General features: G+C 44.0%; 1 protein-coding gene across 2 annotated transcripts in view; it reads right to left on the reverse strand.

Moving 5' to 3' along the window:
* Window positions 1-27,749, reverse strand: part of LRRC27 (leucine rich repeat containing 27) — a 230,595-nt gene that overhangs the window by 115,080 nt on the left and 87,766 nt on the right. The window contains exon 6 of one of the 2 annotated variants that reach the window (XM_029609988.1): window positions 1,200-1,440. In XM_029609988.1, coding sequence (XP_029465848.1) covers window positions 1,200-1,440 — 241 coding nt within the window. Of the gene's footprint in view, window positions 1-1,199; window positions 1,444-27,749 lie in introns of both variants that reach the window. The other variant, XM_029609987.1, reaches the window with a different exon arrangement.

Here is a 27,749-nt window from a genome sequence, read left to right on the forward strand (position 1 = left end):
CCACTACCCGGCTGGTTGGGGCAGTGTTCACAGCCCCTGAGAGAAGGCAGTCCAAGTCATTGCCCAACAGCAACCCCTAGGGTCCATAAGTACAGGGTTCTAGAAAAAGCCCTGGTGCAAAGCCCAGGGTCAATGACTGTCGCTACAATGGAGGGAGGGAGCATAAATCCCTGGGTAGCTGTCAATAAAAGCTCATAGAGCAGCATCCCAGGCCTTGGATCCAACTGAGCTAGAAGCCCAAAAGGAGCAGGAGGAAAGAGCTGATCTTCCCTCCCCCCACCAAAAAGCACCAGCATGCTTTGCACTTACTATTCTTGAAAATGCTGTTTTCCTTTCCCAACCTAAACATATCCTCAGGACCGCTTCTTTTTAACTCCGTGAAATGTAGATGAACTATGGAAACCGATGCACAATTTTAGCTAGGCAGAGAAAGCCAATTTTCAGACAAGCCAATTTATTCAGGTAAAAACCCAGTTCTCTGGGTAAATGGCTTTGAAAATTGTCTTCAGACTGTAGGAATATAAACTGTGTAAGGTGTCACCCCTAAGATCACATCAGTTGTTAGTCTACCACATTTATGGCCAAATTTTAAAAGGCCTATGCGCGCCGAAATGGGCAGATACGTGCATGGATGGGAAGCATGTGCACAGTGGGGATTTGAAATCGCTCGCAGCCACACATGTGTCTGCCCGTACGCACAGAAGAAAGGCTATTAGAAAAAGAGGCAGGCTGGAGGTGGGGTCTGGGCGGTACGTGGGCAGGCTGGGACAGTGCCATTAAGGCAATGACCGGCTGAAGCGCGTGCCGGAAATAATGGACCTATGCAACTTGTTGCTGTTCTGGGCTGCGGGTAAGTAAAAAACAAAAAAAAATTAGGATAGGCAGCGAGGTTTTAGGGGTCGGGGCTAGTAGGGGAAAAGGGAGGCAGGTTAGGTAGGGGATTTAATAAGTTCCCTGCCAGTGCGCTCCTTTACTGGAATGGACTGGGAGGGAACAGGGAATAGGGCCGATTGAGTCGTTGCGCGCAGTTTGTAAAATCCCCCCCACTTACATGTGCAATTTTATATCGGCGCGTGCAGGTAGCGGATTTTATAACATGCGTGCATGTTATAGAATCGCCGCATCCAACCGGCAACTGCTCGCACATGTATGCCTGCACATGGGTTTGAAAATTACCATTCCTGTTTGGTTTTTTTTACCTGGTATTATTATCTGATGCTTGCTGGGGACTTTCATCCTTTCTTTTTTGCTTGGAAGCCTCACATGTCATGTTTTCAAGTTCCAAATCAGGTCCTACAAACTCTTCCATCTCGTCCTGGATAATCATCTGCTTCAACCTTTCAAATCGTTGCATTTCTTCTTCGTTAGGCCACTCCTCTGATGATACTAAACTGGATTTCATTAAGTCCGACAATTGCAGCCTTTCAACAGATGGTATCTCTACTGAAATAAAATACATATTCACATTACATATGCAACAAATGCATATACACAGTATGCATATACCTTACTAGTACTCTGGGGTTCATTGGCACAGTGACAACAGGTCATTTTGTGCCAAAATGTGGTTAAGAATATTTATAATAATATAATCTCCACTTCAAATATTAATAAATATTTAATGTGACTGTCATAATAGGCATCATTGGTGAAATGCTTTCACATAATCTGTTCTCGCCCTTTGCTTCATCATAGGTCATTAATATTTATTATTGAAAAGATTTTTTAGAAATAATTTTTATTGTATGTTATTGCTCTTGATTGTGATCTTCCCTTCATTTCTGGACTTGAGGTTAAGTGCTGTAGAACCTGTCACTTAAAATTTTTATATATAGTTATATTTCCTCATTTTTTTTCTTGTGTGTTTCTTTTTCTATAATTTAACAGTACCTATTGTATAATGTATGCTTTATTAGCAAAAAATTCAAATAAATAAAAGTTTTTAAAAAGAAATAATTTTTGTTGCAAGTAAAATGTAATCATTCCATTCAATGTCACATTTTTTTGATATATATCAAAAACGTAATCTCATAACCGGTAAATTCCTGAAATGTTCGTTCTAGCCCGACAAGGGGCTGTATGTTAGAAAGCTTTGTCCTTCTTCAAGGTACAATCACCAAAACTGACATTCTTTTAGCATTTCTTCAGTCATCCATCATGGCGGTCTTCAGTATTTAAAAAATTGAGATGTTACAATTTTGATATATATCAAGATACCATGACATTGAATTGAATGGTTACATTTTACTTGCAAAAAATTGATTTCTGAAAAATCTTTTCAATAATAAATATTACTGACCTATGATTAAGCATAAGGTGGAGAAAAAATATGTGAAATAATTTCACTGATGACACCTATTATGACGGTCACATTATATATTTATTAATATTTGAAGTGGGGAGGATTGCATTATTATAAGCTGAAAGAGTATCCACCAATTTTCACATCAAATAAACGAAAGAATTGTGGTTGGTTAAGAATATTTAAACAGCAAATATACAAGATTCATTTATTTATTTAAAATGTATAGCCCACCTATCTACAATTCTAGATAAAAGATAAGTTACTGTACTGAGTACAAAACAATTACCTTAATTAGAAATACATATTTCCATTTCAGTAAATTAAAATTTTGAAAATAAATTTTGAAAAAGTCATACTGAACTCCATATCTAATAGGCCCAGACTTCTGGATACAGCAATATATTCATGAGGTTTATTCACATAAAATGATACTCATGTTTTTGTACTTTACATATTTTGGTTATCCTAAACATTAGACCTGTTTCTTGTGCTGCAGGACTGGAGTTCACCATCACTAATCTAAAATCCAGAATTGTCTGGTTTCTACTCAGCTGCCCAGGAAGGCCTGATGTATAACCTTAAAACATGGAAAGGTAAGTGATATAAGTCATAACAGTTAAGAGTCAAGACCAGATGAGTAATAGCATGTTTAATAGTGAGGTGAAAAGGGGCAACTTTCAAAATGGAAAGCAGACCCAAATGAAAATAAAAACAGGCAAGAACATTAGACAAATATTCAAAACCCCAGAAACTGGATAATCTATCTGGCTAAAGTTATCCTGACAAGTTATCTGGGATATTCGGTGGGATACATGTCCCACTGAATATCCCTGATTAAATTTATCTGGCTAAATGTAGCCAGATAAATTTAAACCTAACCGGATATTTTTTAATTAGCACCAGTTAGACATAAAATTATCTGGATTTGTGTGGCTGGATAAGTTTAGCTTTAACCATCTATATTCAAATTAATACAGCCGATTAAATGGAGCTGCAGGTTTATAAAAATATTTTTTAAAAAGGGCGACGAAGCTCATGACTTTTCACTGACCTCCTCCCCCCCCCCCAGCCCACCCAAGCTCCAAATGCTCAACCCTACAAGACTGGGCCTACAGCCTCTCCCTCCAAACTCCTTCCTTGTCAATAAAGATTAATTTGAAAGGTTTATGCCAACCTTCCTCACCCCACTCCCACTCCCGCTCCTGGTCCTGCCAAATTTTGCCCAAATGGTGGCCTCCAGGATCCATAAATTACATGAGAGAGACAATGTAATGAAAAATAATAAAAAAAATAATTCTACCAATATTATAAACATTTATTAAAACAAAGATGTAGTGGTGCTCAAAAATTATACAATATTCAAAGCCTCAACAATGCTTACATTGTTTAAACAGTACAATATTCAAAAAATGTATCACTTATTCAATATCATGAGCATTCATTACAATATCCAAAATATTCAAAATATTGAAATCCAATGTCATAAACATTCATGATGTTTAATAGTTCACACTGCACCTATACATTCATACTTAAAAGTAATCCACTCTTACTCCCCTTCTTACATATTCAGATACACATACATATTAAATTCCCACTCATACCAAATGTAAAAATATAAAACAATCTCAAAATTTTCACTCATACAAAATCATACCAACAGACGTGTAACTCCAATTGTCAATTCTTCCGGTAACTTTTCAATGCATTAGCACTATCCAAACTAATATATGTGCTACACAGCCTCAATATCAAAAACTCCCGGCTTGATGTATTGGCAAGTGTGTATCTGACTGAATATTCTCACGAATGTGTCCACAACCACATCCACTGCAGCTATATACACACAACACCGCTTTCAAATCCCAGATGTATCCGCAGCCAAATTCCCTAACGTTATATTCACAAATGCAACCAAATCAAATGCCTCCAGGATCCCCTTTCCTTCCTCCTCTCTCCTCCCTTCTTCATTCCCTAATTCCAACCCAACCCTCCTACCCTCCCGGTACCTTAAATCAGTAAGTTCTTCAGCCCAGACTGCAGTATCAACCTGAGACCCAGGCCAGTGCTTCTGCTGTTGCTCAGGGAACTACACTGAAAGCTCCCATAGTGATGACAGGAACACTGAGCCAGGGTTGTGATAGGTTTCTACCACAATCTGGGATGAAGAATGGCAAAGTTAAAGGTACCAGGAGGGTGGGAGGTTTAAGGTTACAGTGGAGGGGGAAGGAAGGGGAGAAAGGGATTTTAACACAAAAGATTGGAACCAATGAGTAGGTGGGGGGAGGAGGCCAGGCTGGAGCCAGATCACTTCTTTTTTAATTTTAATAATTCCTCTAGGGGGCCATTCACAAATTTTATAACTTACACATGGGTGGGGGGGGGGGAGTTGCCAATATGTTATGCTTTGTTACAATGGGGTGGGAGGGGCTCTGAAATTTTACATAATGCAGGAAAAATCAATTGATAATTCATAAGAAACCATTTATACAAAGTTTTTGTTTTCTGTAGACACTGTTAGTCAAAGACAAAGAGCACAGAGGTTGCTTATATACTTACGGCTCGATTTTAAAAACCCGGCAAGCAAAAATCAGGAGATACGCGCGTGGCTGGGTCGTGTGCACGCTGGGCACATTTTATAAATGGCCCTGCCACGCGTGTATCTCCTGATATGCATGGAAGTGCCGGGCTCTGTAAAAGGGGCAGGCTGGGGGCCGGTTGGGTCAGCGCGCGCTGGGAGCCGCCGGTACACGGAACTTACTCCTGCTTCATCGAGCTGGTAAGTTCTTAAACAAAAAAATCAAGGGTAGGTTTAGGGGTCGAGGAGGAGAGGGAAAACAAGAGGAAGGCTAGGTAGGAGGATAGGAAAGTTCCTTAACTGGAGCGGATTGGGAGGGAACTGAGGTAGGCCTACTTGCGTCGCCCTGTGCGTTTTTTACAAATATTCCTCCCCCCCCCCCCGTGTGTGCGAGTTGCAACCCGCACACACATGCATGCTCCGATACAAAATTGGTTGCTCATGTGCACGCAGGTATCGTATTTTATAACATGCGCACAGCAACGCGCGCATGTTATAAAATCAGCATGGCCCTTTGAAATCAACCTTTATGTTTATGAAGTCAGCATAGAATTTTTATATCTATGGAAGTCAGCCTAGGGCCCTGTTAAATGTGCTGAGGACTCAGCACCTAGGATTACCGACTGTCTGGATTTTTTCAGGATTCTACAAATTTTAAAATTACATGTCTCAAAGCCAGAAGAAGCTAAAGTCTCTGGATATTTTTCAGAGTTTAACCCTCTGTATTTCTCCACTGCTCCCCCTTCCAGTGCAGAATCTGTGGTAAAATCCAGCCAATGGGAAGGTAGTGGGGGTGGAACACTGGAAGGCAGCTCTAATCACAGAATGTGAATAGGATCCAGCCAATGGGAAGGCAGTGGGGGTGGCCAACTAGTTACGGACACTGTGGTAAAGATCCAGCCAATGGGAAGACTGTTTTGTTATAGAGAAGAGGGGCTGAGCTGCAAGTGCCGGAGTAGGGGAAGAAATGGGGGCTAAGCCCTATGAAACCAGTGAGTGTTCTGGGGGAGAGGGGGGTTTGTTGAAGACATTTAAGAAGATTGGGGGAATTGTGAAGGGTCTGCTGCAGGCCGAGGAAAAGTACTGGCAGTAAATGCAAGAACTGTACATATATGATGGTGGGCAGACCTGGTGAGGGCTGGGGGCACTGCCTGAGAGAGAGCATGTTTGTGTGTATAAAACATCATATACAGTTCTTGCATTTGCTACCAGTTCTTTTCCTCAGCCTGTAGGAGTCCCTTCATATAAATAGAGCTTCCATTTGAAAATCTGAGCTGGAGTGGAGAAGTGCACTAATACAAATGTACCTGAGTGCATAATAAGTAGAGGGAAGTTTTCATAAAGGAGAATTTATCCAGCTATTTAAGTTACTTGAGCAAATTCATTTGAAAATTGTCCTGATAATTTTTTCAGTCTGTCCTTTCAGAAGCACCAAAGAAAGCTAAATATTTTATTTTGCTTCTTTCATTTGTGAAGATTTTTCCCTATGTAAAACTAAGAGGATTTATACCTCAGACGCATTGCCCATTACTCTCACTCTTTTGAGCAGTCTACCCTTGGCAATTCTGGTTTGTATCAGAGGCAGTGGAGGGACAAAATGACTTGCTCAACTACCCTCGTTTCAAGCCCACTGTTCCAGAGCTGCCAACCCAGTTCTGTGACAACTGTTAATTATTTTCTCTGATATATATTTTTATTCAAAATTTTACAGAAATTCAAATAAAATTCGCCCATTATGAGGCTAGTCAAACAATTACAATCTTCGTCGATGAGGGGCTGCAATTTGAATGACAGGGAGATTGTGGTATTTAATTTGTCAGATGTTCATCTTACTGACTCTATGATGGAACTTTTAAATAAAGGTTTGTCATTTGTTCCCGCTAGCAAACATGATACGTTTCAAACGCATGTGGAACTACATAAGTTCTTTAGACGACTTCATATTCGGGAATATTTTGCGAATGAAGAAACCCAGTATGAGAGAGGGGGCTTAATTAAGCCATCGAAATGGATACCACCGACGCCCCCAAGTCATTTTTTACAAACATTCCAGACATTGGTGTTGTCTGATGTAGACCGAATAGATGAGCGAGTTGAATTTTTGCAATACAATCTCTCAAAAGAACAGTGGATAGCCCTTAAACAGCTACGGGACAATCCTTTGATTAAAATTGTTTCAGCTGATAAAGGTGGTGGTATTGTTGTAGTGAACACTCAGGATTATGATCGGGAGGTCTACAGACAATTGTCTGATGAACAGTTTTATCGAAGATTAGACTGTGATCCTACTGGGTTATTACATCGGCGTATTAATGAGATGCTGGAGGTAGCGTTGAAGGATAAGATCATCACTAAAAAAGAGTTTCAATACTTATATGTCTCGTTTCCGGTGACTGCTTACTTTTATATCCTGCCAAAAATTCATAAGACCTTGATTGACCCTCCGGGTCGACCAATAGTGGCAGGTATTGGCACAGTACTAGAACCTATAGCAAAATTATTGGACCATTTACTGCAACCGAGTGTTAGAAGCATTCGTTCGTATGTGAAAGATTCTACTGATTTCATTAATTCTTTATTGTTACTGCCTGATGTTCAATCTGATTGGGTTCTGATCACTGCTGATATAACTTCGTTAGATACCAGTATTCCGCAACAGGCAGCTTTTGATATTATTAAAGGGGAACTTATCAAAATGGAGATGACAGATGGCAGACTCAGATTTTTATTGGCCATTGCAGAGATAGCGCTTAAATCTAACATTTTTAGTTATAAAATTGAATACTTTTTACAGATTAAAGGTATTCCAATGGGGTCTCCTATGGCCCCGAGCGTTGCTTGTCTCTACGTGGCACAGTTTGAAGAGACTTGCATTTATAGGTCATCTTTATTTCAGTATGTTGTACATTGGAGACGTTTTATAGATGATTTGTTTTTCATCTGGAGTAGAACTGAGGCTGATTTGGGCAAGTTTTTGGACTTATTAAATTCTAGTGATTCTAATTTGGTATTCACTACAGTCCAAAATCGACAATCGATAATTTTTTTGGACATGATAATATACATTCATGAACATAGATTGGTGACTAGTGTCCACAGGAAAGCTACAGATCGTAATACTCTCTTGCATTATCGTAGTTTTCATCCTAAGACACTCAAAGATAATATCCCAATAGGTCAGTTTCTAAGGTATAGACGCTTGTGTAGTTCAGTGACAGAATTTAAATTTCAAGCACAACAACTGTCGGAGCGGTTTATAGCTAGGGGATATAGTAAATCGATTGTTAAGAAAGCATATAAACGTGCGCTTTACTCCAATCGAGACAATCTTTTAATTTTCAATGTTAAAGAGAAACTAACTCGTCCCGTTTGCTCCATTCCTTATTCCACTAAGTTAATGGATGTCAAAAAAGCTATTTTGAAATATTGGTACATTTTGGCCTCTAACCCGTGTTTTAGGGAGAGTCCAATTTTTGCAGTGAAGAAGCGTCAATCTTTGCGAGAACAATTGGTTAATAAGAATGATATCGTAATTTCTGATCAGGTTTGTGGTCAGGAGATTTGCGGATCTTGCTCGGTATGTGCACTTGTAATTACCGGCCAATATTTCCAACATCCACATTTACAATATCCTTATAGAATCCCTAAGAGATTTACTTGTAATACAAGTGGTGTGGTGTATGCCATACTTTGCCCATGTAATTTAATTTACGTGGGGCAAACTGCACGTTCCATCCGACTTCGAATTATTGAACATCGTAGCCGTATCAAATCCCGTAGGGAACATGCTCCTTTGGTGGACCATTGGGTACTTATGAATCATTCTCTTGAGGATATTCGATTTTTTGTGGTTCAACAAGTAACATTAAAAAATGGAGGTGATTTATCTGGTATTCTCAGAAAAGTTGAACAACGCTTTATTTATAAATGGCATACAGTGTCTCCACATGGCCTTAATGGCCCGATCGAATGGCATGCTTTCTTTTGAAGTTTTTTCTGCTGAGGGTTTGATTGGTGTGGAAATTGATTATGGGATTGGCCAGATTGAGCAGTGCGTGTATATATAAAGTTTTGAGGGATTTCATTTGGTACCGGAAGTTTGACGTACTACGTGCGTCGGATTTACGTGTAAGTATGGCAGTTCTTGGGCGTCGGTTTCCGTATGGAGTATTGGTGAAAAACGGGTAAGTTTTTTGGATTTACGAGGTTACTTTTGTAAAGGTTTTTATTCTTTTTGAATAGGAAATTGGGAAGCACAACATGTGAAGATTTTTTCATTTAATGGAATATGAGAAGTGAACCACTACGATTAAGTTTCAAAGGATTAGAAGTTCAACAGTCTTTGCCGATGTGGTGTTAATGGAGGTAGCAGTGACTAGTATTGAAATACATGTAAGTGTTGAACACTTCGGATTGTTTGGAACGATAGAGATGTTATTGAAATATTTCCAGTACATTAATGTTTTTATTGTTTATTATAGATACGGGGTAATGGCTGTGTTCGCCAGCTTGTAGTGGTGTGTATATAGAAGGTAATCACATCCTGGCCTGGTATAGTTTAGAAAGGAGACTTTGTTGGAGGTAAGATCTTGGACTCGTTACATGGGGGAGATATATAATAAGGTGGTTGAGATTGTTTAACAAGGATGTTTGTTTAAATTTCAGTGTGGCTACATTGTAAGAGAATTGAGTCATCTATGAATAATTTATGTGAAACCCACGATATCAACAAAGTGGTTCATGGTGTGATGAATTAATCCCTGAGGAAGCCTGAAGTTACAGGCGAAACGAAGACGTCTGTCGTTGGATAATAATAACGTAACATTTATTGAGGCTGACATTGAAATATGTGGGCAGAGATATAAAATAGGAGGTTTCATCCAATGAGAAGGGATATATTCAAATTTTGTATCAATATTAATTTGTTATATATACATTGAAATATTTGTAATTTATACAGAGTGCTTTTTGGTGAAGAAATGTTTTTTAATATGATGGTATGAATGTATGGGTGGAATGAATGAGCTAGTTTAGTTTTTAATGTGTCTATTTAGGTATGTGTTGTGAATTCTAAATAAATGGTTGCACTTTATATGAATATAAGGTCTCTCTGTGATGTGATATAACTACAAGTATAATCAGAGAGTGTGATTAATAGTTGACCCTCTGTGTTAATTTATCCAGAAGAATGCAGCCATATAGTCACAGTGCGTGTCAAGCTTATGAAAGCTCAAAACGACAAGCGTGCAAGCCACATTGATGGGAAGTTCTGCACTGCAACCATAAAACATCTGGAAGAATTGGCATCATCACTTGGTCCTCAGGACATCGACTTTATCAGCCAGGATGATAAAGCTAGGATACCACTTGGTTTGGCTGCAGCTTAGAAGCCGTCTCTGCTCTTGATGAATGCAGAGTACCACATCAATTTCACGGATTATGATTAGGTTGTGGCTACTCAGCATAAACTTATCCCATCAGTTGATGCTGGAATACAGATTTGAGAAAATGGATGGAAGCCTCAGAAGCTGTCGGTCATACTGGACCCTCCTATATTGCTACTCGTTCAGGGATTCATCATCCACAGCATTCTTGCAAGCCGTAGACATTGAATGCTTGCTCCAGCTACCGGAATTTGAAGTACTTACAAAAAATGAATGGGATAAACCAGCAAAGCCAGTCTTCATTTTCAACATCAGGGAAGGATCAGACGAAAATTCTCGATTTCAGATGATAATTCAGGCGGGGCCGGTGCTAACGTTTTTGCTGCCCTGTCTGAACAATTACTGTGCTGCCCCTCAAGCCCGGTTCATTCAGTCTCTGTCCCACAACAAAAAAAAACCCCCAGCTCCCTCCAGTGATACAAATTCTAAAAACATACACCTCCCCTAATCCCTGGGTCTTCTCCCCATGGTTAGTCCATGAGTATAAGATACCCTAGGTGAACCTTATAGCCTTGCATAATGCACCACCTTCCCTCAGCCACTCCTGGCCCACTCCACACACATATACGGGCCGATACAGTACAGTGCGCTCCGTTGGAGCGCACTGTACTGTATCCGTTGGAGCACACTGTTAGCCGGCATTTGGAAGCACGTTTTGGACGCGCTAGCTTTACCCCTTATTCAGTAAGGGGTAATAGTGCGTCCAAAATGCGCATCCAACCCCCCCGAACCTAATAGTGCCCGCAACATGCAAATGCATGTTGATGGCCCTATTAGGTATTCCCGCGCAATTCAGGAAGCAAAATGGGCAGCCAAGCCACACATTTTGCTTTCAGAAATTAGCGCCTACCTTTGGGTAGGCGCTAAATTCTCCAGGCACTGGGATCATGGCGATATTAAGTCGGAGGTCCCGAAAGTTTAAAAAAGTAAAAAATAAAAAAATAAAAATTTAAAATGGGCCCGCGGCTGGTAGGTCGAAAACCGGACGCTCAATTTTGCCGGCGTCTGGTTTCCGAACCCGTGGCTGTCAGCGGGCTCGAGAACCAACGCCGGCAAAATTGAGCGTCGGCTGTCAAACCCTCTGACAGCCGCCACTTCTGTCAAAAAAGAGGCACAAGGGACGAGGTAGTGTCCCTAGCGCCTCTTTTTACCACCGGGCCTAATTTTAATAAATTAAAATACTGAATCGCGTGCACAGGCGCTCTCCCGTGTTTTTACTGTATCGGCCCGACAGTTAGGAGTTATGCTAACCAGAAATCCCTGCAAAAAAGACACTTATGGTATTAGGTCCCTATATGGACCCATATGGTATTAGGTCTGTTGTGTGTTCTGTGTGGGCTTGGCTCTCCGAAAGCCCTAAAACACTAATACACTTCCTATTAGAATACTCATTCACACATGCAGAATATAAACAGATCCTCACCAACTACAGAATACAGCAACCATAAAGTAGAACTACAAACCTGACAAAACCTGAACTGGAAATCACAAGAAGCCAAACTCTCTATGCAGTGCAACCATAAAAAACAGAACCATCACCATTCCTCAAACATCAAACAAAACCAAGAAATATAATAAATACATAATCATAATAGTAAAAATATACTAATACTATTTCAAAAACAAATGACAAATAAAAGAATAATTAAAAACTCATATACATTTTTTTAAATGTCCCAAACACCAATAAAATATTTCAAAACAGGCGACATCAAATAACATCTGAAAAATGAAACTAAAAAGAATTTTAAAAATTCACGCTCTCCATAACTGGGAACTTTTGATTTCTAATCATCCTGAGATTGTCATGGATTAGTGGGAGTGAGGTGCACAAACTTTCTCCTCTCTTTCTTATATACTGTATATACACACACAAGCTCACACATTCATGCTTCTTTCTCTCACACACATCCAGGTGTCTCCAGCTCTTCTTTGATTGGGATTTGCCAGCAGCCCCGGGCCCTTCTCTTCATTTTGCCTGCTGGCAGGTTGGGATCCACCTGCAGCCCCATTCTTATTCTTTCTCTCTCACACACATCACATACAACCCAGGCAAGCTCCTAATCACACCCACACCCCCAAGAAGGCTCCCATTCACACACCCTCACCCACTCAAATTCCAGGCAGACTCTCATTCACATCTAACCAAATCCCAGGTAGGCTCCTATTCACACATATTCACCCATCTCAGGAAGACCCCCATTCTCACACACACACCCCACCAATCCCAGGAAGGCTCCCATTTACATCTGCCCAAAAATCTGGCAGGCTCCCATTCACACTCACCCACCCATCCCGGGCAGTTTCCCATTCTCACTCATATCCCACCTATCCTAGGAAGGCTAGTCTTTGTACTTGTTGAAAGAGTAAACAGCCGATTCACGTTTACTCATTTCACATCACTCATTATTTTATAGATCTCTATCATATCTCCCCTCAGTTGTCTCTTCTCCAATCTGAAGAGTCCTAATCTTTTTAGCCTTTCCTCATAGGGGAGTCGCTTCATCATTTTTATCATTTGGTTGCCCTTCTCTGTACCTTTCTTAATTTTGCTATATCTTTTTTGAGATGTGGTTTCCAGAATTGCACACAATATTCAAGATGAGATTGTACCATGAAGCGATGCAGAGTCATTATGATATTCTCTTTTTTATTCTCCATTCCTAGCATTCTATTTGATTTGTAGGCTGCTGCTGCACACTGAGCATCATTTTATCAACGATGACACCTAGATTGTTTTCCTGGATGGTGACTCCTAATGTGCAACCTTGCATTGCGTAGCTATAATTTGGGTTACTCCTCTCTATGTGCATCTATTTGCACTTGTCCATATTAAATTTAATTTACTATTGGCATTCCCAGTTTCCCAGTTTTGCAAGGCCCATTTGAATAATTTTGTGTCATTGGCAATTTTGATCACTTCACTTATTGTTCCCATTTCCAGGTCGATTATAAATATGCTGAAAAGAGTGGCATGAAAGTGAGCCCTTTCTGTTGTGTCGTAGTTGATGCATCCTCATAAGCAAAACTTCTGAGGCCTACATCCGCAGCCAGCGAATGCGCCCTGTACGAGACAGTCTGGAGCTTCACTTATACCAAAAATTTCCTCCACAGGTTCTGGCAGCCGGCAAGACTTAGATGGGTCCCTAGGGTGGTGTAGAGAGCAAGAGTCCAGGGGCACGTTGGGGTTAGGGCAAGCAGCAAACTGATGGAGTCGAAGACAGGCCAAGGTCAGGGCAGGCTAAAGAATAACATGATCAGGTCCAGGAGACAGGCAATCATAGTCAGGTCCAGGCAGCGGTCAGGTGCAGGCAGCAGGAAATTGTGGTCGGGTCCAGGCATGAGATAAAGATCTGGAGAGTCTGGCCAAGGGTAGACGAAGAAACACAAAGGACACTGGACAAGACGTACAGGATGAGGCACTGCTGGACAAGGAAGACTGAACATGGCAAGGCTGGGCAAGAAAGGCTGGATGAGGCAAAGCTGGACAAGAAGGCTGGACAAGGCAAGGCAGATGAAGAAGGCTGGAAAGATAAGGCTGGACAAGACAAGGCTGGACAAGACATGGAGACACAGAAACCAGGAACACAGGAATGCTGGGGCGATGGGGGGCGATCCGAGAAACTACAGAATGGGGGGCGATCCGAGAAACTACAGACCAATGACTTCAGAGACGGAAAAAATAATGGAAACTATTCTAAAGATCAAAATCACACAGCATATAGAAAGACATGGTTTAATAGAACACAGTCAGCATGGATATACCCAAGGGAAGTCTTGCCTCATAAATCTGCTTCATTTTTTTGAAGGGGTTAATAAACATGTGGATAAAGGTGAACCAGTAGATGTAGTGTATTTGGATTTTCAGAAGGCGTTTGACAAAGTGCCTCATGAGAAGCTTCTAAGAAAACTAAAAATCATGGGATAGGAGGCAATGTCCTTTTGTGGATTGCAAACTGATTAAAAGACAGGAAAAAGAGAGTAGGACTAAATGGTCAATTTTCTCAGTGGAAACGGGTAAACAGTGGCATGCCTCAGGGATCTGTACTTGAACTGGTGCTTTTCAACATATTTATAAATGATCTGGAAAGGAATATGACAAGTGAGGTAATCAAATTTGCAGATGATATAAAATTATTCAGAGTAATTAAATCACAAGCAGATTATGATAAATAGCAGGACGACCTAGCAAGAATGGAAGACTGGGCATCCAAATGGCAGATGAAATTTAATGTGGACAAGTGCAAGGTGATGCAAATAGGGAAAAATAATCCATGCTGATAGGTTTAATATTAGAAGTTACCTCCCAGGAAAAAGATCTAGGCATCATAGTGGACAATACATTGAAATCGTCAGCTCAGTGTGTTGTGGCAGTCAAAAAAGCAAACAGAATGTTAGGAATTATTAGGAAAGGAATAGTGAATAAAACGGAAAATGTCATATTGCCTCTGTATCGCTCCATGGTGAGACCATACCTTAAGTACTATGTATAATTCTGGTCAAAAAAGATAAAGTTCACTGGAGAAGGTACAGAGAAGGATGACTGTTCAGCTTGGAGAAGAGATGGCTAAGGGGGGGGGGGGGGATATGATAGAGGTCTTTAAAATCATGAGAGGTCTAGAACGGGTAGATGTGAATCGGTTATTTACTCTTTCGGAAAATAGAAGGACTAGGGGGGCACTCCATGAAGTTAGCAAGTGGCACATTTAAAACTAATAGAAGAAAATTCATTTTCACTCAATACACAATTAAGCATTCCTGGTCTTTGTGTCTTCAATTTCTGATCTTCCTGACTTCCATCCCAGTCGCCTTCATTCTCCTTTGTGAAGTCATACTTCACCTCATCCATCTCTTCTGTCGTATCGCCTGCCCGTCTGTGCTAGTCCTTGCCTCCCTGCCTGCCTGTCCGTCCTGCCTTCCCAAGGATGGATCTTCATTACAAACCTCAGCCTTTTGCCAGGACCAGGCTTAAACTCTGCCTGCACTGATCACTGCCTGTTATCTGACCATGCTTGAACTCTGCTTGCCATTAACCAAGGCCTATTACTTGATCATCCCTAAGGATGTTCAGCCCATTGGCAGAGACCCAGCCTAAAACCTTCTGGCCCCATCACCCAAGAGCTCAACCTAAGTAGAACATGGGCTGGTATAGTTGAAGCTCCAGTTGGACCTCTGCCTCATCTAGCTCTGCCATCCAACGGTGGGGACCTGTACCAACTCCACCTCAGTCTAAGGATCCATGTTCGCATCAGATTGCTGAGGCCATGGACTCGGCGGACGTTACAGCTTTACAGGCCATTCCAGGACTCACACACAATATGAAAGAACAGCAGCAGTTCTTAGAACTGTTGGCATCCTCCATGGAACAACTCACCACATGGCTGGATGCAGCAGCAATCTCAGCCACCTCGCTGCTTCCTCCAGCAGCTGTGGAATCATCCCATTCCACAGCTGTCAGCCCCACCCTGGTATGCCAGGAACCCCAAGCAATGAGATGGGTTCCTCAATGAGTGCTAAATGCACTTTACACTACAACCAGCAATCTTCCCAGATGATGTGGTGAAGATCACCTATAACCTCTTCCTCCAGGATGGCAAGGCCCTGGTTTGGGCCTCTTCCCTACACAGCATTTTCCTGGGGTGCTTGTCCCCAGTATTAAAGATGAAGTAGCGGCCCAAAACCTTCCAGCGACCCTGGAAGGACTCATTGAACTGACGGGCAAAATTGACCATCTCTTCAACAACAGGCAAAGGAGGTTTCTCGCTTCCAGAGAGTCTCACCACCGACGCCAGCATTGTCCACCTAGAGACTCTCTGACAAACACATGCAGCTAGGCCGCAACCACCTAGCACCCGAGGAAAGGCTTCACTGCCAAGAATTAGGGCTGTGCCTGTACTGTGAGGGCAAGGGCCACCTATTAGCTCAATGCCTGCTGAACCAAGGAAACTCCTGAGCCTAGAATCAAGTGGGGAGATGATCGTAGGCTTTACCACACCTGCTCTCTAATTATTGCTTCCAGTGACAATCATGTTGGCCCATTTATATATCCCCACTCAAGCACTGGTGGACTCCGGTTCCAGGGGGAATTTTGTAATGAAGGATCTCGTGGACCAATTACATATTCCCACTATCCATAGGACATCGCCATTGATCTTCTCATCATTTATGGGGATCCACTGTCTGGTCAGATCACACTGATGACCACACCTTTAACCCTACACACAGGGTTACTTCACCAGGAACAGATCAGTTTCCATGTCATTACCAGGGCCATCCACCCAACTATATTGGGATTACCCTGGCTTCAGAAACACTCTCCACAGGTCAACTGGGTCACCTTACAGATTACCTGCTGGGGCCAACAGTGCTCTGAAACATGTCTAGAGTACGTGGAACCACTGCTCCACCTCTCGATGGCCACGACTCTTCCGGGCCTTCCTCTTAGTACACCAAATTTGTGGACATCTTCTCCAAGTAGACTGTACCACCCCATTGTTCATATGACTGTGGGATTAAACTCCTCCCAGACACCAAATCCCTTCTGGGTCTCTCCCTGAGACCCGAGCAATGTCAGATTACATCCGGGAGAGCCTGGAGCAGGGCTTCATTCAGCTTTCTTCCTCCCCGGTGGGAGCTGAGCTTTTCTTCGTGGCTAAAAAGGTCAGCTCATTCAGGCCATGTACTGATTACCATGGATTAAACACCATCACCAACAAGGACTGGTACCCTCTAATCACTAATCTCAGCACTTTTTGACCATCTCCAAGATGCTAGGATCTTTACCAAATAAGACCTCCGAGGAGTCTACAGCTTGGTCTGGATTAAGCTTGGTGATGAATGGAAGACGGCTTTCAATACATGTGATGGATATTAGAGTATATAGTTATGCCTTTACGGCTGTATAATGCACCTGCAGTCTTCCAAATAATGGTTAATGAAATCTTCCAGAATTTACTCTACATCTGCATAGTCATGCACTTGATGACTTCCTAATTTTCCCTCGGGATGTCAGCACCCGTCATCAGGATGTATGCATATTCCTACAATAACTGCGAGAAAACAATTTATTTGCTAAGTGGAGAAGGTACAGAGAAGGGCAACCAAAATGATAAAGGGGATGGAACAGCTCCCCTATGAGGAAAGGCTGAAGAGGTTAGGGCTGTTCAGCTTGGAGAAGAGACAGCTGAGGGGGGATATGATAGAGGTCTTTAAGATCATGAGAGGTCTTGAATGAGTAGATGTGACTCGGTTATTTACACTTTCGAATAACAGAAGGACTAGGGGGCATTCCATGAAGTTAGCAAGTAACACATTTAAGACTAATCGGAGAAAATTCTTTTTCACTCAACGTACAATAAAGCTCTGGAATTTGTTGCCAGAGGAGGTGGTTAGTGCAGTTAGTGTAGCTGGGTTCAAAAAAGGTTTGGATAAGTTCTTGGAGGAGAAGTCCATTAATGGCTATTAATCAATTTTACTTAGGGAATAGCCACTGCTATTAATTGCATCAGTAGCATGGGTTCTTCTTAGTGTTTGGGTAATTGCCAGGTTGTTGTGGCCTGGTTTTGGCCTCTGTTGGAAACAGGATGCTGGGCTTGATGGACCCTTGGTCTGACCCAGCATGGCAATTTCTTATGTTCTTATGAATTTCCAGTTTGAAAAAGAGAGTCTGCCCTTCCTGAGATACATCATCTCAAGGAAAGGCTTCCATATGGATCATGAAAAGGTAAAGGCCATTTAGAACTGGCCTTGTCCAGTAAGACTTCAAGCCCTGCAAAGGTTTTTAGGATTCACCAACTATTATCACCAATTCATCCCAAACTACTTTGCAATCGCAGCACCACTTACCATACTCACTAGTAAGGGAGCTACTACAAAGGCCTGGCCTCCCAGAAGCTATCACAGCATTCCAAGAGCTGAAGGATGCCTTTTTGAAAAAAACTTTGCCTCCACTATACAGACCCCACGCATCCATTCATTCTTGAGGTAAATGTCTCCACCTTGGTGGTAGGGGCATTTCTGAGTCAACATTTACCTGGAAGGGCACTTCACCCCATTCATTTTTCTCAAAGAAATTCTCTTCTGCAGAGCACAACTATGACATCAGTGATGGAGAAATCCTAGCTGTTAAATTAGACCTAGAAGAATAGTGCCATTTGCTTGAGGGTTCCCATATATACGGATTATAAAAATCTCAAACATCTTCACCTTGCCCAGCAATTAAATACACAACAAGCGAGCTGGTCCTTATTTATGTGTTTTGAATTCGAATTCTGATATTGCCCAGCTCTCAAAAACCTGTGGGCATATGCCCTCTCACTCTCCTTCCAGACCGAGAATGGCTCAGAGCCCCCTAGGCATACCATAGACCCAGGTAAAATCCTACTGGCTACCTCCATGACTGCCAGGGAAGACTGTCATACCTTTCCGACTATGTGAAAAAGTTTGACATGGTCCCATGAATTCCGTGTTGCAGGCCTCCCTGGGCAGGCCCAAACCTTTATACTGCTTCAACAATGCTATTGATGGCCTCAAATGAAGTGTTATTGATCTGACATTAAGCTGCTGCTAGGAGTAGCAATCTGATATTATGGCTCCTAAAGGAGGAGGAGTCAGCAATCTTGTAGTTTCTCAGATATCATCTTGCTAAGGAGTAGCAATCTGTGATGAATCTGATATAGTTGTGGGTGGATCCCTGGGTCGGTGGCAGATGACCACGCCCCAGGAGGATATCCTGAGAGGGACCACCGACTAGGCTTGAGTATGGAGACAGAGAACATTAACTCTTTTATTAAACAGGTTTTTGAAACCACCAGAGGTGGCAGTAGTGAGGTGATATGCCTGGCAGGGCTGTAGTCCCTCAGGTACTGGAACAGCGATCCAGGATGGCTGAACTATTGAGAAACTGTAGAAAGCGAGTAGGCAGAGTAGACAGAGTTCATGAACAGAACTAGATGACAAAACTCACGTAAGGTCTCAAAGAAGCTCAGGAGCTGGAAAGGTTTAGGCCCTCGAGGAGCGAGTACCTGGTTCCAGGGAAAGCTCTGAGAGAGCGATGGTAACTTACAATTGTTTGTAGCAGCGATAACTTCCAAGCAGTAGAGAATCTTCAGAGTGTCCAGGAACATGGGCCCTCGAGGAGCGAGTACCGGTTCCTATCTGTAATCTGAAAGTAAAGAAAAAGAGCGAGGCCCCCGAGGAGCGGGTACCTCTGGTAAGTCCGAGGAGGCAGAGTAGCTTGGGGGGAGCAGTCCGTAGGTAACGAGACACATTCCCATACCCAACCTCTTGCTAACTCAGTTAGATAGCGAAATAGAGACCTTTAAATATTGGAAGCGGATGATGTCATCTCAGGGGTATGCCCCTGAGGTTCGCATCCTTGCTGGTACTTTAATCAGAGCGCGAGCGCGCACCCTAGGTCTTCAGGCAACATGGCGGATCTGCAACGTCGAGCCGGTCCATGGACGCCGGAGGGAGACGGCATGGAGACGCCGCGGCAGCCAGCCATCTATCAGACCCGGAGGGAGTCGCCACAGAGGTAAAGAAGGTGGAGTGAGGACGTTGAGCAGCAACGGTCGCAACAGTATCCCCCTTCAAAGGACGATCTCCTCTTTGGGTTTAGGTTTAGAAGGATGCACGAGGTGGAACTGATGAAGCATCTCTTTCTCCAAGATATTGGTCTGAGGCTCCCAATAGATTAAATGGGGGCTGAAGCCTTCCCAAATCAGAAGGAATTCAAAAGTCTTGCCTCTGTTACGAACATCCAGAATCTCTTTGATCTTAATTTCTAAGTCGTCTTCTGCATTGATGACAGGTGGATCTTGAGATTTGGAAGAATCTTGCAGAGTGTTATTGATGATATCAGCAGCAATGGATTGAGCTGCTGTGGATGTCACTGAAGGTTTCAGTGGAAGTGGTTATGTTAGGGTACGTCCAAGACCCACTTCTAAAGATGACTCTCCAGTAGAAGTTGCTGGATGAGAGATGGTGGCATCACCAGCGGAAATAGACTGGCTGGTTGCTAGAGATATCTTCTTCGGATCTATTATATGCTGTCATTCATCAGGCACATCTTCTGAGTGAAACGAGCGAGACAGCGCATCTGCTCTGGTGTTTCGATCTAAAGGTAGATACTTAAGCACAAAATCAAAACGGTTGAAGAATAAAGACCACCTGGTCTGTCTGTAATTCATTGTGTGTGGCGGAGATACTCAAGGTTCTTATGATCAGTGAAGACGGTTATTTGATGTTGAGCGCCTTCAAGCCATGGCCGCCACTCCTCGAATGCAAGCTTTATAGCCAGGAGCTCCTTGTCGCCGATCCCGTAGGTCTTTTCAGCTGGAGAAAATCTTCGTGAGAAGAATGAACAGGGTCGTAAGGTTTTTGAGTCTCCCTCTTGGCTTAGCACAGCCCCTACCCCCACATCTGAAGCATCAACTTCAACTATGAAGGGCTTCTTGGGGTCTGGATGCCGTAAGCATGGTTCAGTGGAGAAGACAGTCTTCAGTTTCTCGAACGCGGAAATGGCCTCTGCGGACCATTTTGAAGCGTTGGCACCCTTGCGAATCATCGCCGTCAAGGGTATGGTTAAGGAGGAATAGTTCTTTATAAAGCTTCGATAATAGTTGGTAAACCCCAGGAATCTCCTTAAGGCCTTCAGGCTGGTAGGTTGAGACCAATTCTTGATACTTTCAAGTTTGTGAGGGTCCATTTGAAAACCTTCTTTCGATACTATGTAGCCTAGAAAAGGCACAGAGTCTTTGTGAAATTCACACTTGGAGAGTTTGGCGTACAGCCGGTGTTCGCAGAGACGGTGGAGTACTTGCTTGACATTTGCAATGTGGGTGTCCAAATCCTGGGAGAAGATTAATATGTCATCCAGGTAGACTACAACGTTCTTGTACAGCAGGTCCCGCAACATGTCATTCATCATATTTTGTAATATGTTGCGCGCATTGCACAACCCGAACGGCATTACAAGATACTCGAAGTGGCCGTCTCGTGTATTGAAGGCCGTTTTCCACTCATCGCCACTCCGTATGCAAATAAGGTTGTAGGCCCCCTTCAGGTCAAGTTTTGAAAATATCTTGGCCCCTTGCAGCCTATCAAACAGCTCCGAGATTAACGGCATGGGGTAACGGTCTTTGATCGTGATCTCATTTAGACCTCGGTAATCGATACATGGGCGTAGGGTACTGTCCTTCTTCCCCACAAAGAAAAAGCCTGCGCCGGCTGGCGACTTAGATGGTTGGATAAAACCCTTCTGGAGATTTTCTTCAATGTATTCCGACATAGCTTTATTCTCAAGAACTGAGAGAGGATACACCCGTCCTTTCGGTGGCTCAGTATTGGGCTTCAGTCTTATGGCACAGTCATAGGGCCTATGTGGAGGAAGAATATCAGCCACTTCTTTGGAGAACACATCTCTGAAGGATGCGTATTGGGGCAACAGTCCTGGCATCGCTGGAGTCGTAGGCATGCATATGATAGGCAAGATCTCCTTAAGGCACCTCCCATGACATTCTGAGCCCCATCGTGAGAGATCCAGGGATACCCAGTCAAATTGGGGTTGGTGCATTTGCAGCCAGGGTAACCCCAGGACGATAGGGTGCATAGCCTTTTCCAGTACAAAGAAAGAGATTGTTTCCATATGGAGCGCTCCGGTGCGAAGTGTACCTGGTACGGTTTCGCAAGTTATGTTGCCCGGTAAGGGCTTCCCGTGAATGGAGGATAACAGTAGTGGATCTTTTAATTTGATGAGAGGGATCCTCAAGTATTCCACTAAACGTCTGAGAATGAAGTTGCCTCCTGCCCCTGAGTCCACCAGGGCAGGAGTCTGAACCGTGACTGGTCCGTAGGTCAAGGAGACTGGGAGAGAGAAAGTGGAGGAGAGGACGCGGTAAGGCCTAAGAACAGTCCTCCCACAGGACTTAAGTCTGTCTATTTCCCAGACAAAATGGGGCATGTAGAGACATCATGGCTAGGCTGACCAAAATACATGCACAGGCCATGTTTCTTCCGAAATCTTCTCTCCTTAGAGGTCAAGTGTCCATGACCAAGTTGCATCGGTTCATCTTTATCAGCAGCAGAAGTTACTGGAACCATCCGAGGTGCAGTGGTAGTACTAGCCTGTTTCAACCCAAGTAATACCTTAGGCCGGAGTTCCTTCACCTTGTCTTGGAGCCGGTGATCAATCCGAGTGGCCAAGGCTATTAATTCGTCCAGTGAGTCAGGTGTCTGGTGAGTGGCCAGCTCATCCTTTAAGCGGGTATCCAGGCCTCTGCAGAAGAGAGTCTTGAGACACTTGGGGTCCCAGCGAAGTTCCGCTGCAAGAGTCTTGAATTCTATGGCGAATTCAGTCAGTGATCTGTTGCCTTGCTTCAAGTCCAACAAAGCAAAACCGGCAACAGAAATACAAGCAGGGTCATCAAAGACGGATTTAAACAAGTCCATAAATCCTTTGATGTCCTGCAAAATAGGGTCCTTGCATTCCCACAAGGTAGATGTGTTGCGTTCGTGCCTACTCTTTGGTCTCGCTCCACCCGCTCTACTTGTGTGGCAACTCCCTCCGTGCTTGATGGACAGCTTGCTGCCGCGGCATCTCCATGCCGCTTCTCCCCGGCGTCCCCGGGCCGGCTCAACGCTGCGGATCCGCCATGTTCCTGATGACGTAGGGCGCGCGCGCGCTCTGAAGGATGTACCAGCAAGGGCACGAACCTCAGGGGCGTCCCCCTGTATTGACGTCATCCGCTTCCAACATAAAAGGTCTTTTCTTTTGCTAACAGATCGAGTTAGCAAGGACTTCGATTTGGACTCGGACGAGGATACGAATTTGTCCAAGCTACTCTGCCTCCCTGGACTTACCAGAGGTACTGCTCCTCGAGGGCCTCATTCTCTTTCTCTATTTCAGATTGCAGCTAGGAACCGGTACTCGCTCCTCGAAGGCCCATGTTCCTGAACACTCTGAAGATTCTCTATTGACTAGAAGCGATTCCAGGTACAGATTATTGTGAGTGACCACTGCTCTCTCAGAGCTGTCCCTGGAACCAGGTACTTGCTCTTCGAGGGCCTAAACCTTTCCAGCTGCTGAGCTATCTCAAGACCTTATGTGAGTTATCATCTAGCACTGGCTATGTACAACTGCATACCCTGTCTATTCATTATCTACAATCTCTTTGCAGCTCAGCAACCTTGGAATCGCAGTTCCAGTATCTGAGGGACTTCAGCCCTGCCGGGCATACGAGCTCCCTACTGCCACCTCTGGTGGTTGTACTACTTATCTAATAAAGAACTATTTGTATCTGTCTCCATACTCCAGCCTAGCCGGTGGTCCCTCTCGGGACTCCCTCCTGGGGGCGCTGTCATTTGCCATTGGCCCAAGAATTCACCTAATTACTTTCTGTCCAGTTGTGAACCATCTCCAGTACTCCGCTGGTTCAGATTGCCAACTCTGCAGTCTACATCATAACATATTGCCATTCCTTAGAAGACCCATAGGAGGCAGTTCACCACAGATTGCTACCATTATCTGATCGCTCCTTCCACTAGACAGCAGAATAATAACAAGATGCCCACGACAGAGCTCTCCCAACCAAGTATGACAGGATGTAGGTCATCTTCGAAAGAGCCGTGGTAAATAAAGTTGGCTGTAAGGTGAAGTGCATGCAGCACTGGTTCAGAAAGCCCTGGGTCTTCTGGATATCTCCAGAAAAGCGGATAGGAGCCGTTAGTTGGACAGCAGTCTTTAAAGATACCTCCTGTAACTGACCTTCTTGGTTAGAAGCTGTGCCTTGTATCTTCTGTGTGTGTAGCTGATGAAATGCTGCAGTAAGTTTCTCCAAAGTTTCTTGCTGCTCTGAGATGCATTGGGCCATGCCCGGTATAGCCTGCAAGGCAGAGAGATGTGCCGGATCCATGAAGTTAACAACATCCCAAAATATAAGCCAGGTCCACTGGAGTTAACAACATCCCAAGTTTAAGCCGGATCCACTGGAGTTAGCAATCTGTTATTGATCTGACATTAAGCTGCTGATAGGAGTAGCAATCTGATATTAATGGCTCCTAAAGGAGGAGGAGTCAGCAATCTTGTAGTTTCTCAGATATCATCTTGCTAAGGAGTAGCAATCTGTAATGAATCTGTTATAGTTGTGGGTGGATCCCTGGGCCGGTGGCAGATGACCACGCCCCGGAAGGATACCCCGAGAGGGACCACAGGCTAGGCTTGAGTATGGAGATAGACACACATTAACTCTTTTATTAAACAGGTTTTTGAAACCACCAGAGGTGGCAGTAGTGAGCTGATATGCCCGGCAGGGCTGAGTCCCTCAGGTACTGGAATAGTGATCCAGGATGGCTGAGCTGTTGAGAAACCGTAGAAAGTGAGTAGGCAGAGTAGGCAGAGTTCATGAACAGAACTAGATGACAAAACTCACGTAAGGTCTCAAAGAAGCTCAGGAGCTGGAAAGGTTTAGGCCCTCGAGGAGCAAGTACCTGGTTCAGGGAAAGCTCTGAGAGAGCGATGGTAACTCACAATTGTTTGTAGCAGCGATAGCTTCCAAGCAGTAAAGAATCTTCAGACTGTCCAGGAACATGGGCCCTCGAGGAGCGAGTACCGGTTCCTATCTGTAATCTGAAAGTAAAGAAAAAGAGCGAGGCCCCTGAGGAGCGGGTACCTCTGGTAAGTCCGAGGAGGCAGAGTAGCTTGGGTGGAGTAGTCTGTAGGTAGCAAGACATTCCCATACCCAACCCCTTGCCAACTCAGTTAGATAGCGAAATAGAGACCTTTAAATATTGGAAGCGGGTGACGTCATCTCAGGGGGACACCCCTGAGGTTCGCGCCCTTGCTGGTAATTTAATCAGAGCGCGCACCCTAGGTCTTCAGGAAACATGGCGGATTTGCAACGTTGAGCCGGTCCAGGGACACCGGAAGGAGACGGCATGGAGACACTGCGGCAGCCAGCCATCCATCAGACCCGGAGGGAGTCGCCACAGAGGTAAAGAGGGCAGAATGAGGATGTCGAGCAGTGACGGTCGCAACATGAAGCAAGACATTAAGGCTTTTTTTAGATTCATGCCCCATCTGCGCGTAGCATAAAACTCTTTCTGGCCAACCGTGGGAGATGTTACTGCCGTTGCCAGCTCTCAGGAAATTCTGGACCCACAGGTTCATGAATTTCATCATGGCCATTCCCCTCTCAGATTGTGATACTATAATTTGGGTGATCATAGATCATTTCTCAAAACTGGCCCACTTTGTACCACTCCCAGATCTCCCTTCTACCCCGGAGTTAGCATGGCTCTTTACAGTCCGTGTGTTCTGTCTACACGACCTCCCAAAACACATCTTACCAGAAGGAGGTGTTCAGTTCACTGCTAAATACTGGTGCTCGCTTTGCAAGAAATTTGGCATCACCTTGGATTTCATGATAACATACCATCCACAGGGAAATGGACAAACAGAACGCACAAACCGTACACTCAAGACTTTTATATGGGCCTATGTCAACAAACACTAGGATAATTGGGCCACTCTTCTACACTGGGATGAATTCTCGCATAATACCTACATCAGTGTTGCAACAGGTTCCTCACCATTCAAAGTGGTTTAAGGGAAAGAGCCGATACCACCGATACCACCCCACCATGCCCCATGCCTCCTGTAGCCCAATTATCCACCCAGGAACTCCAAAAGCTTTGTACATGCACCAATATCCTTATCCAAAGGGCCACAGATAAAGCCAAAAGGACTACTGATGCCCACAGGAGGCCTGCTCCACAATTTAAAGCAAGCGAGAAAGTATGGCTGAGCACCTGCCATATACGCTTAAGAGTACCCTCCATGTGCCTGGCTCCAAGTTATATTGGTCCCTTCTCAATTCTTCGCCGGATCAGACCCGTGACCTACCAGCTGGGACTGCCAAGATCACTGGGCATACATAACTCCTTCCACTTATCACTGCTAAAACCACTGATATTCTCCTGGCTCTCAAGGGCACCTCCAGAACTGCAAGAGGTGACCAGTGAGGATCACGCCATCTATGAAGTAGAACTGTTAGACGCTCGGTAGAGAGGCAAAAAAATGTAATATTTCCTCTTGTGGAAAGAATACGGTCCAGAGGAGAATTCTAGGGAACTCACTTCCAACATTCTGTATCCCAACTTACTAAAGGATTTCCATGCTTGTCATCCCAAGAAACTGAGACCTTCAGGGAGGGGGCTTAAGGGGGGGGGGGGGGGGGGTTACTGTTGCATTTGTTGGTCCGTGAGTCAACTCTGTGAATTGCCACTTACTTCCAGCCCCAAATCATGACCAAGAACTCCCGATGATGGGGAAGGTCCCACATACAGACGCGCGGCAGGCCACCACGCTTAATCAGGCCCCTCGCAACTATGGAGGAAATCCTGCTGACTCCCAAGATGGCTGCCCCTAGAAGCGCACGCCCAATCTGCCATAACTTAAAGAGCCCGCAGTGGGAAATACCCTGTGGCGCCACCGGATGACATCAGGAGCCTTGGCCTAAAAAAGGCCCATTCACTCTATAATCCACTCCTCAGCAATAGGTCCCCTACTGCTTTGTAGTGTGTGTTGCCTCAGCATTTCCTGCTTGCGTTCCTGGTCTTCATGTCTTCAGTTCCTGTTCTTCATGTCTCCCCCATCCCAGTGGCCTTCGTGCTCCGTTGTGTGGTCAGTCTTCACCTCATCTAGCTCTTCTGTCAACTCGCCTGCCCATCTGTGCTTAGCTTCACCTTCCTGTCTGCTTGTCTGTCCTGCCTTCCCTTTGATGGATCTTCGGTACTTACCTCAGCCTGTTTCCTGGACCTCACTTGAATTCTGCATGCCACTGACCACAGCCTGTGACTCGACCATCCCTATGGCACCCAAGGACTCAACCTAAGGGGAACGTGGGCTGGTATAGGTGAAGCTACAGTTGGGCCTCTGACTCACCTAGCTCTGCCAGGGTTCACACCTGCAACAGAGGTATAATGTTTCACAGGGATCTTCTTTGTCTCTCCTCCTTTTTAATGTGCATTTAACTATGGGGAAGTTAATTCTTTCTTTTGGTTTTACTTCATTTATTTATGTAGATGATATTCAGGTGGTGGCCTCTTTGTGCCACGATAAAGATAAAAGTGATTGGGTGGTTGAATGATTAACATAGTAACACAGTAATGATGGCAGAAAAAGACCAAATGGTACATCCAGCCTGATATTCCATGCAGGATATCCCCATGATTCTGTTAAGGGTAGTAACTGCCGCTCCGTGTAGGTCACTCCCCAAGCCTTATGTTAAGGGTAGTAATAATAACAATTAAAACCAAGCAACTGTCAAATGCATAACAAAATTACTGTTAGCAACATTTTTAGAGGGTGAGCAGCCTTCCTGATAATTCATACAATGCTGCTGCTTGAACGTGCTTTGCTTTT

This window comes from Rhinatrema bivittatum, chromosome 7 (genome assembly GCF_901001135.1).
Source record: "Rhinatrema bivittatum chromosome 7, aRhiBiv1.1, whole genome shotgun sequence".
Taxonomy (NCBI): Eukaryota; Metazoa; Chordata; class Amphibia; order Gymnophiona; family Rhinatrematidae; genus Rhinatrema; species Rhinatrema bivittatum.